At 51.3% G+C, this 11,047-nt stretch overlaps 1 protein-coding gene across 1 annotated transcript; it reads left to right on the forward strand.

Moving 5' to 3' along the window:
- Nucleotides 1-5,197: 5,197 nt before the first annotated feature.
- On the forward strand, nt 5,198-6,124 carry LOC311200176 (olfactory receptor 14A16-like; the record flags this gene model as incomplete). Its single annotated transcript, XM_084274360.1, has 1 exon — nt 5,198-6,124. The coding sequence occupies one exon, from the start codon at nt 5,198-5,200 to the stop codon at nt 6,122-6,124; it is 927 nt and encodes a 308-aa protein (XP_084130486.1).
- Between the last annotated feature and the right edge of the window lie 4,923 nt (nt 6,125-11,047).

Consider the following 11,047-nt stretch of genomic DNA (forward strand, 5'->3'; position numbering starts at 1 on the left):
TGGAACTGAACTTGGCAAGGGATGTTAAAAACAACAAGAAGGGATTTTACAGGTACATTGGCCAGAAGAGACAGGCCAAAGAGAACGTACCCCCCTTGGTAAATGAGAAAGGAGAATTGGCTGCAACTGATGAGGAGAAGGCTGAGGTACTGAATGAGTTCTTTGCCTCGGTCTTCTCTGGCAGCCAGGATTCTCATAATTCTCAAGTCCCAGAACCTTGCATCCCTAAAACTCAAGGTGGGAAATGGGGGAGTAAATCCCCCCCCCCACTGTAAGAGCAGAGCAAGTCAAGACCGCCTCAAGTCTCTGGGGCCGGATGACATGCATCCCAGGGTCCTGAAGGAGCTGCCGATGGGGTTGCTGAGCTGCTCTCCATCATATTTGAAAAGTCGTGGATGTCAGGAGAGGTCCCTGAGGATTGGAAAAAAGGTCATGTCACTCCCATTTATAAAAAAGGGAACAAGGAAGACCCAGGGAATTCCAGGAATTCCTAATGAGGTTCAACACTGCCAAGGGTCAGGTGTTGCACTTGGGACGGAAGAATCCCAGACACAGATACAGACTGGGAGAAGAGCTTCTTGAGAGTAGCCCTGCTGAGAAGGACTTGGGGATTGTGGTGGATGAGAAGCTTCACATGAGCCAGCAGTGGCTCTTGCAGCTCGTAGGGCCAATGGTATCCTGGGCTCCATCAGAAAAGGGGTGGCAGCAGGGACAGGGAGGTGATTGTCCCTCTCTGCTCTGCCCTCCTGAGGCCCCATCTGGACTACTGTGTCCAGATCTGGGGCCCTCAATACAAGAAGGATGTGGAACTGTTGGAGAGGGTTCAGAGGAGCCACAAGGATGATTAGAGGGCTGGAGCACCTGCCCCACAAAGAGAGGCTGGAGGAGCTGGGCTTGTTCAGCCTGGAGAAGAGAAGGCTGCGGGGGGACCTCATTGCAGCCTTCCAGTACCTGAAGGGAGCTTATAGGCAGGAGGGGATTCGACTTTTTAAAAGAGCAGATAATGGCAGAACAAGAGGGAATGGACTAAAGCTGAAGGAGGGAAGGTTTAGATTAGATATTAGGGGGAAGTTTTTTACAGAAAGAGTGGTGAGGTGCTGGAACAGGCTGCCCAGAGAGGGGGTGGGTGCCCCATCCCTGGGGGTGTTCAAGGCCAGGTTGGCTGGGGCCCTGGGCAGCCTTGTGTAGATCCAGAACTGGAGGTTGGAGTCCCTGCCTGTGGCAGGGCGGTTGGAGCTCTATGATCCTTGGGGTCCCTTCCAACCCAGACCATTCTATGATTCTATGATTCTATGATTCTATGATCTGGAAAAGAGAAAAAACCCAGACTCACTTTGTATTAAGGCACTGGTCGTAGATTGTTATTAGAAGGATGGAATAATCCACCTTGTATTGACTTTGTGTTCCTTCCCATGGGCATCTTTTGCTTTCCAAGCGTATTTGTTGAGGGGCTCAGCCAGTACAAGGGGAATGGTCCCAATGGTCGGCATTTCTACCAAGACTGGCAGAACAGCAGAGAAAATGGCTTTTCTGTGCTGCTGGGAGTGTGGGGTTTTAGATTAAAGCTGGGGGTTTGGAAGAAAAGGCATTGAGTTGGGACATCCATTTCTTCCCCAACAATCATCGACTTGGGGAACTGCATCCCAGAGTCGTTCTGCCCAGTGTGGCTTGTGAGCTTTTAAAAACCCTTTCAAAAGCCCATTAGTTCCCCCCACTATCCCATTAGCTTGGGGGTAACACGGGGTGTGAAATCCCCACCTGACTCCTCCTTCCTTGGCCCACTCCTGCCCCTTGGCAGCAGTGAAATGACTGCCCTGGGCTGACTGAACAGACTGGGGGTTGGCAGAAAGCGAAACCAGTTTGTCAGGGCCCGCCCTGGATGTTCTCCTGCTGCTCCTGGAAATGCCTGGGCTGGGACTAGGCCAGAAATGATTTCCACTCCCACTAATACTCTTGTTTCCCCTCCGCCTTCACAAGGGCTCCAATAGAGTCGATGTGCCAGGCCTCCCAAAGGGTCTTTTTCTCTCTCAGCTGCAGGGGGGTCTCTTCCATGGGGCGCCACTCTAACCGCAGGCAGCATTGTTCACAGGCCCAGAGCCAGGTGGGGCAAGCTTCCCAGTGACAGGCCACCCCCTGGCATGTGCCTCCCTGTGTGAATCCTTGGATCCTGCCTGGCCACGTTTCACATGCAGCCATTCCAGGAGCCTGTCCCAATGTCCTCTGAGCTGGTCCTCTTGCTGCAGAGGGGCAATGCTGGCCAGTTCCTCTGAGCTGAGGGAGCTGGCCTCGTTAGCTTGGAGAAGAGGAGGCTGAGAGGTGGCCTTATTCAGGTCAATGGGTAAAAGCTGGAGCAGAGGAAGTTCCATGTGAATGTCAGGAGAAACTCTTTCAGTGTGAGGGTGCCAGAGCCCTGGGACAGACTGCCCAGAGAGGTTGTGGAGTCTCCTCCTCTGCAGACATTCACACCCACCTGGATGTGTTCCTGTGTGGTTTAGTCTGGGTGATCCTGCTCTGGCAGGGGGGTTGGACTAGATGACCTTTTGAGGTCCCTTCCAACTCCTAAAGTTCTATGATTCCTTGACCTTGGATCTCCCTGCATGTCTCTTGGAGCACCTCTGGCCCTTAAGGTTTCACTGGGTGTTGGTGTTTGAACACCTCCTTCCTGGCCTCCCCCCATTAATTCCCCTGGGAATTGGGACCAGCAGTTCCCAGGAAGCAGGTGCCTCTTTTGTGCCCACTGCAAAGGGGGCAAGAGGAACCCCAGGTTCCCTTGATTTGAGGCAGTCATGGGCCTGAGCTGCATCCTCTTCCAGCCCCAGGGCTACAAAGCAAGGATGATGTGCCTCGACTCACTTGTCATACTCCTTACCCTCCCCAAGGGGAAAGAGTCCCTTTCCCGTCATCTTCTGGGGGTCCTGTCTCATGGGGAGACAAGGAAAAGTGATTCTTCTGCCCAGCTCGTGTTTGATCAGGAGAAAGGACTCTGCTGGACAGAAGGATTTCTCCTCAGCCTAGAGAGCAGATGGCAGGGAGGACTTCAGTGTCTTTCCAAGTTGGTTCCCTGGAGCTTCAGGAATATCTCAGAGGAGCTGAGGAGTGTGTGACGCCTTCACCTGCCCCTCTGCTGTAGCTGGGCTGGACTCCTGGGACAGTGGGAGCTGATGAAACATTACAGCAATGATGAGGGACAGCTCTGCCGCAGAGTAGCTCCTCTGCCAAGCACACAGGGCTGGGGACACTGCCTGTAGGCATCAAGGGGAGACCTGAGAGGCTGAGAGAGCTGCCAGATGCTGAGAGGAGAAATCTCCTCAGCACTCTACCTGTGAGTATGTCCCTGGTATGTCTGTGGGTGCAGGGCAATGCAGATTCTGTTCCTGGAGGGATCTCCTAAAGCTGGGACATGGGACAGTGTGTGGGGTCTGTCAGGGGGAATGGTTCTCTCTAGGAGCAGAAAGTGCTTCCTGGAAGGGATGCCCTTCTGTCCCATCAGAGGGACAGGGCAGGACAGCTGTCTTCTCCTGGGCATGGCTGAGGGGTGCCCAGGGCTGTTCTTGTGAGCAGGGTCCCTGCACCCTGGGGTCTGTGTGCTGGGGCAGGGACTCTGCTGCTGCCAGGGTCAGCACTCAGCCTGCCTGCTGGGCTTTCCACAGGGATATAGACAGCACCTCTGGGTTGAAGCAGTGACCCAGGGAAGGGCAACGTAAGGTCCCTCTGCTGTAAGAAAGTGCTGCTTGGGTCAGCTTTGCTCCCAGCCAGAGCTGATCCTTGAGAAATGCCAAAGAGAATATTTCTCCAAAGGCAGAGTCTTTGCTTTGACTTTTCCTCTCCTGTGGGCTGTGTTGAGTGTGGTAGATGAGAACTTATTTCTCCCCTTGACAATATGCAGAGAAAATTTGATTATCATGAAGACATTTGAGCTTTCCCTGATCCCTGCACACACAGAGGTTCCCGAGGCAGTGCCCTGATGCCAAGAGGGGTCTGCAGAGCAGAGCTGAGCACAGGGCAGGTGGATGACGTCTGTGAGCACAGAGCAGCAGGTGACATGATCACAGAGAAGCAGCTGCAGGGATAGCTCCAGGCAGCAGAGACACTGTCAGGCAGGCAGGAGCTGCTCCCAGAAATGCCCTGGCAGTGGGGATTTGGGACCTCCCTGACATCCCCCACAGTGCTGACACTTTCCCACAGACACTCCTGGTTTATGCCACACAGCACAGACACTGCAACAAGAGATCCAGAGTTTCAGACTGAGTCTTCTTTTGGGCAAAACAAACACCATGAGGAGAAACTCCTGAGTGCCTGTCTGTCTGTCCCTGTCCTTCCAGCCTTGGCTGGAGCATTTCTCACTGTTACACCTGCTGTCCTTGCTGTCTCTGTCCCACTGTTACCTGGTGCTCTGGTCACTTCCATTGGTGGCAGTGGCACTGAGCTGACCCTCATGTCAGGACTCCCATCTGTAGGACTGATGACTTCCAGGGGTCTCCTGCTGGGCTGCAGCTGCCTCCCACAATGGCACCACTCTCATGGGGACTCTTGTGTCCCAGAGAGGAACCTCATGCAGGACACATCTCGGCACTGAGGCCGTGGCAATGCCACTCATCACCTGTGTGTGGGCAGCTGCACTGAGCCCTGTGTGTCCCTGGCTGGGAGCGGGGAGCTGAGATCCTCCTTGGGTAGGATGAGACCGCAGGAGGGCTGTGGAGCTCTGCCCTGTGAGACTGGATTCCTCGGCTCTCTGTGGGGTCCAGTTTCTTCTGCAAGGAACAGCAGGGTGTGATCACAGAGTGTCCAGCACAGGGCAGCTGAGAGCAGGGCTGATGGATAGAGCAGGTGTCCCACTCTGCACTCAGAGGAAGGTTTCACTGGCACTGCAGCAGCAATGTCAGGGAGTTCTGACAGAAGAAACACTCCTCAGCTCCTTCCTATCCACAGGGGATTTAGTCTGAGATAACACACTCCTATTTCCTTACTGCTGCAAGGCAGGACTGAGTTCTCCACAGCCCACAGCCCACCCTGCTCCCAGCAGTGGCACGTTTAAGCCAGCACAAAGCAGACCTCCCAAATGGGACCTGCCAAAAGTCCTCCTGAATACAGACAGAAAATCTAAGGGTGTTCTCTAAGAATTGGAAGAGCTTTTTCTCAAGGACGAGTTGCTAACTTCTCTCTGTGCCCTTTCCTCCTTGGAGAAGTCTCCACACAGATGTCCAACAGCAGCAGCTCCATCATCCAGTTCCTCCTCCTGCCCTTTGCAGACACACGGGAGCTGCAGCTCCTGCACTTCTGGCTCTTCCTGGGCATCTACCTGGCTGCTCTCCTGGGCAATGGCCTCATCATCATCACCATAGCCTGTGACCACCACCTCCACACCCCCATGTACTTCTTCCTCCTCAACCTCGCTGTTACTGACCTTGGCTGCATCTCTACCACTGTTCCCAAATCCATGGCCAATTCCTTGTGGGACACCAGGGCCATTTCCTACACAGGGTGTGTGGCTCAACTCTTCTTCTTTTTCTTTTTGATCTCCACAGAGTACTATATTCTCACTGTCATGGCCTATGACCGCTACGTTGCCATCTGCCACCCCCTGCACTACGGGACCCTCCTGGGCAGCAGAGCTTGTGTCCACATGGCAGCAGCTGCCTGGGGCAGTGGGTTTCTCCATGCTGTGCTGCACACAGCCAATACATTTTCACTCCCCCTCTGCAAGGGCAATGCCCTTGACCAGTTCTTCTGTGAAATCCCCCAGATCCTCAAGCTCTCCTGCTCAGACACCTACCTCAGGGAAGCTGGAGTCCTCGTGGTCAGTGTCTGTTTAGCTTTTGGGTGTTTTTTGTTCATTGTGGTGTCCTATGTGCAGATCTTCAGGGCTGTGCTGAAGATCCCCTCGCAGCAGGGACGGCACAAAGCCTTTTCCACCTGTCTGCCTCACCTGGCCGTGGTCTCCCTGTTTATCAGCACTGCCTTCTTTGCCTACCTGAAGCCCCCCTCCATCTCCTCCCTATTTCTGGACCTGTTAGCATCATTTCTTTACTCAGTGGTTCCACCAGCAGTGAACCCCCTCATGTACAGCATGAGGAACCAGGAGCTCAAGGATGCCCTGTGGAAACTGAGGACTGGATGTTTCTAATCAGCTCATCTTTGGCAGATCACTGGCCATGGAACTCACATTTGGACCAGTCTGTATTTACTATGATTTTTGGTGCTTGTTTAGTCTTCTCAGTAGCCTAGATACTTGTATTCACTTTTCTCAGCAGGTTTCCACCTCTGCTTGCTCTTTGGTCATTTCGATGCTGCTGAGCTCTCCAGTGTCTTCTGACACTTGGAAAACTTCTCATCTTTCTCATGTCTAATAAATGGTTCTCTCAGAAGTTCAGTGTGTTGATAAGTGACCTTTCTATGTGTCTGAACAAAAGTTGGTTTGGAGAGAATCTGCCCTGAAAGCTGACCCCATTCATATGCTGCAGGATGAGCATGAGCCAGCAATGTGCCCTCCTGGCCAATGGCATCCTGGGGTGTATTAGAAGGGGTGTGTTCAGTAGGTCAAGAGAGGCCTTTCTCCCCCTTGCCTAGGTGAGACCGCACCTGGAATGTTGTGTCTAGTTCTGGGCTTCTCAGTTCAAGAATGACAGGGAACTCCTTGAATGAGTCCAGCATTGGCCATTCTGTGCCTCTATGATTCTGTGATTCCTACACAGTGGCATGATCCTAAAAGCTCCTGTTATCATTTTCAGGCTCAACCAGCGTCCACCTTAGGAAGTGCTAAATGTGCAGGTAGGGCTGCAAAGCAGATTTGAGTGCTGAAAGATCTTCCTGGCCTGAAACCTATCTAGCTAGCTCACTAGCAGCCCATGTAACCTTAGGGCTCAGGGCTTTTTTTTCCTAGGGAACAATCCTAACATGCCTGTGGGCATTTACGGGCTTTCCCAGCATCCAACATTGAACACACTAAATGTAAAGCAGTAGCCTCAAACATAACATGTGAGGGTATAAATACTCCCCATGTAGCCCACTAGAACCCCATTAACCGTGGGGCACAGGGTTTTCATAGACAATGCAATGGTATGAAATTTGCCTGTTGTCTTTTTCCAGCTCTAACAACGTCCACCTTCAAAAACATTAAACGTCCAGCTATAACTCCCAAAGAAAAAGTTTGAGGTGTGAAAGATGTTTCTGACCTTCAACCTGCCTGGGTATCCAACTAGAAGCCCCAGTAACATCAGGGCTCAAGGCTTTCCTTAGAAATGGAACAGTCTTAAAACTACCTGATGCCATTTTGGGGCTCTACCAGCATACACCTTCCAACTGCTAAACGAGATAGCAAGAGATCCCTAACAAAAGTGTGAGGGATGAAAGATTCTCCCGGCCTGAAACCTGCCTAGGTAGATCACTGGCAGCCCCAGTACCTTAGGGCTCAGAGCGTTCAGAGACAAAAGAAGGGTCCTAACATTGCTTGATGTCATTTCTGGCCATACCAGCATCCACCTTTGAACCTGCTAAATGCACAGCAATACATCCCAAACTAAAGGTGTGAGGGATGAAAGATGTTCATGGCCTTACATATCCCCTGGTATCCCACTAGCACCCCAGGAACATGGGGTCAGGGCTTTTGTAGCCATGGGAGTGAATGTAACTCTGCCCAATGTGATTTCCAGCTTTAATAGTGTCCACCTTCGACACTACTCAATGTGCAGCACCAGCTCCATAGCAAAAGGTGCCCTGAAAGCTCCCCAGGTAGCCCACTAACAGCCCCATTAACCTTGGGGCTCAGGGCATTCCTAGCCACAGGAACAGTCCTCAAAATGTCATTTTCAGGCTCTACCATCATCCACTCTTGAACATGCTAGATGTACAGCAGTAGAGTCCCAGGTTCTTTAGCACTTACTGCTGTCATTTTGTTAGAAGCACTGTAAGTTAGAGATCCATCAGCAAACACATGTGAACTATTAGTAAAACAGAGATTCCCTTCAGAGAGACCTTGAGAAATTCTGGGATTGGATGAACAGGAACATCAGGAAGATTTCCAAGCAGAAGAGATCTTCTCCTCCTGACCATATTTTCTCTGCGGCTGGAATTAATTCTCATGTTGGTGGCCCCCATAGTTCTGGTGTTTTGGATTTGTAAGTCATAAAGTCTAAATAAATACATTTGTCCCATGCTGAGCGGGGCTTGCACAGCATCAAGGCCTTTTTTCTAGTTCTGCTCCAGAAATGAGTCAGCTGGGAGTGCACAAGTACCTGGAAGGGGACAGAACAGGCCCAGCTGACCATAACTAACCAAGGGGATTATCCATACTGCATGACTACAGGAGTGAGCCAACTATTGTGGTGCACTTGTTGTCTGCAAAGGTGGGCTGGTTTCAGGAGGAATACAGTTGATTTTCTTTCTAGCAGCCCATGTGGTGCCACATTTGGCTGTTAGGATGAGAGCAGTGCTGATAACAGGGAGGCTTTAGTTGTGTCCAAGCAATCAGACTTTTCTGTTGTTCATTCTCTACTGGTAACGGGAATGTGGGGAGCACCCTGGGAGCTGGGAGTGGACACAGCCAAGACAGGTGACCCAAACTGCCCAAAAAAGCCTATTTCATTCAGATCACACCATAAAAGAAGTGTGGTAGGGGCAGGAGAGCTCAGCTCCAGGACACACGTGCTTTCAGGATGGCTGTGAGCTGTGTGGCCAGAGCTGTGGGGTTCAGTGAGAAACTGCACTGTGCATCACCTGTTGCGTGTATTTTGCTACAATGTCCTCTTGTTGTTGTTGTTTCTCTTTCTGCTGTTCCAGTAAACTGTCCTTATTGCTGCCCATGAGGTTTAGGGTTTCTTTGGTTTCCTTTTACCTTCCTTTCCCCCCACCCCCAATTCCCCCACACACCCCCTCTTAGAGAGAGAGCGGCTGCGTGGTGCTCGGCTCTGGGCTGGGGTGAAACCATGAGAAAAGGTTCCAGCACAACACCCACACATCAAGGCAGCTCAGACATGATGGGTGGAGAACCGGACACCATGAGAAGAATTTGGGCATTGCAGGGGCTGCTGAACAGGAATCTGGCCATGAGCACATTGGGAGGAGTGTGGCTGCACAGACAAGGGCCCTTCTGGTCAACTGGACTCAGCACTGGTGATGCCACCTCTGGAGCAGTCAGTCCCACTGTGGGGCTTCCCAGTCTGGAGGAATGAGGAGGAACATGTATTTGGTCAGGGAAAGTCTGCCAAGAGACCTGGGCTTCTTTAGCTTGGGGAAGGGGAGGCTGAGGGAAGCCCTCTTTGTGCTATGTGAAAAGAATATAAGAAAGGAAGTCCATGTGAACTGAGGGCTCTGAAGGCCAGGGTGGACATGAGGATAAAGAAATGTCATTCTGAGGGTAGAGCTGTGGTGCAAGCAGTCACTGGGAGGAAGTGTGGATGAGCTGGTGGCTTTGTGCTTGTGGGAACAGCTGTCAAGGATGGAGAGACAGCAGTACAGGCAGGGACATTGTTAGGTGACAATGAGGTGGGGAAGCATGTTGCATCCCTGCAGCCTACAAAGAACCAGGTACAGGGGTGAGGCCGTGTGGGATGGGCTGTGGTGCAGATGGCCAAGGGTGCCAGCCAGGATGAAATGGCCTGATAGAAATGAGATCTTTGCCCCCTTGGCTGTGGCTGATGGCCCTGCCACAGAGGCCTCAGGGAAGACACATTGTCCTCACGGCCATGGAGCATGGCTGCCTTCTTGCATCTACCCCAGGGGAGGCCACCATGTGTCATACCCCTTTCCTTCCCTTGGTGTCACACTGCCCACATTCTAAGGAAGAGCCCTGAGACACAGGTGAGGGTCAGGATCTGCCTGCCCAGGGGCTGGGGGTCACCACTTGGCATTTCTGCTTCGTCAGACCAAGCCAGGGTGTCCTCAGCATCAGAGCTGCCTGTGCTTTGCCTGGGTTTGTCCTCATGGCCTCCAGTTGTCTGCTCTAACGAGCCCATGGGGAGGCTTTGTCAGGAATGGCTCCCAGTGGGGCCTGTTAGTGCTTCAAGGTACTTTGGGCATTACTCCTGACTTGAACTTCTTGAGAAGTTTCTTCACTCTCCTCTTGGTATCTGAGTTCTGTGGACTCACCACAGACACCATGGGGCTCATTAACATCCAGAAAGCCCTTACAAGCATGGCTCTTCACGTAATCTTATTCAAAAATTAAGACTTGTATAAGTAATTGGAGAGGTTTTAATTGGGTGATGAAACAATCACAGTAATTTCACAATGGAGGAATTTTTCATAGAAAAAAAAAGTGTCTGTCATTTTTCACTCCATGGAAGATGTTTTAGCAGCATTCTACAAGAGATGTTTGTCCAAAGGTCTCGTAGAGGGTTCTGGACAGGATGGGATATCAGTCCCATGAGATCCAACCCTGTCTGGAGAACCTTGCTCATCCCCAAGCCCAGCAGTTCCCTCACTGGCCTCCTGGGACTCCCAACACTTTTCCTCACATCATCTGTGCTCACAGGCAGGAACAGATTTCTCTGACAACAAACAGCAGTTCAACATGATCCAGTTTAATAACCATGAAATCTCTCTCCTCAGCTGCTGCTACGGCCAAGCAGCATGTGAAGGGGGTCAGCTTTCAGAGGAGATTCTCTCCCAGAACAGTTTCAATCAGATAGATAGAAAGGTGACATAACACCCTGAACTTCAGACAGAACAGTTGATTAGACTTCTGGAAGATGGGATGTTTTCCAACTCTCTGAAGCTCAAAGTTTATCAGCATCTGAATGACCAAAGAGCGAGTGGAGGTGGAAAACGTTGAGCAAAGTGAAGTGCACACATCAGGGTAGTCTGGAGAAGGTGTCCTTGGGCATGGCTGTGTCACCAGGAGAAGTGGAAACACCTCAGTGATGAGGGTGATGAAGAGACAGACTGGGGGTAATGCAGGTTCAGGGGAAGGTGAGTATGACACTTCCTGGAAATTCCCAAGTTGTGAATTGAATCCACTAGTCAAGTGATTCAGCTGATGAAGATGCTTGTAAAGTGTTCATAAAAATAAAATAAAGAAAAAAAAATAAAAAGGAAAACTTTTGGCTGTTTG

This window comes from Gallinula chloropus (genome assembly GCF_964237585.1).
Source record: "Gallinula chloropus genome assembly, chromosome: 22".
Classification (NCBI taxonomy): Eukaryota; Metazoa; Chordata; class Aves; order Gruiformes; family Rallidae; genus Gallinula; species Gallinula chloropus.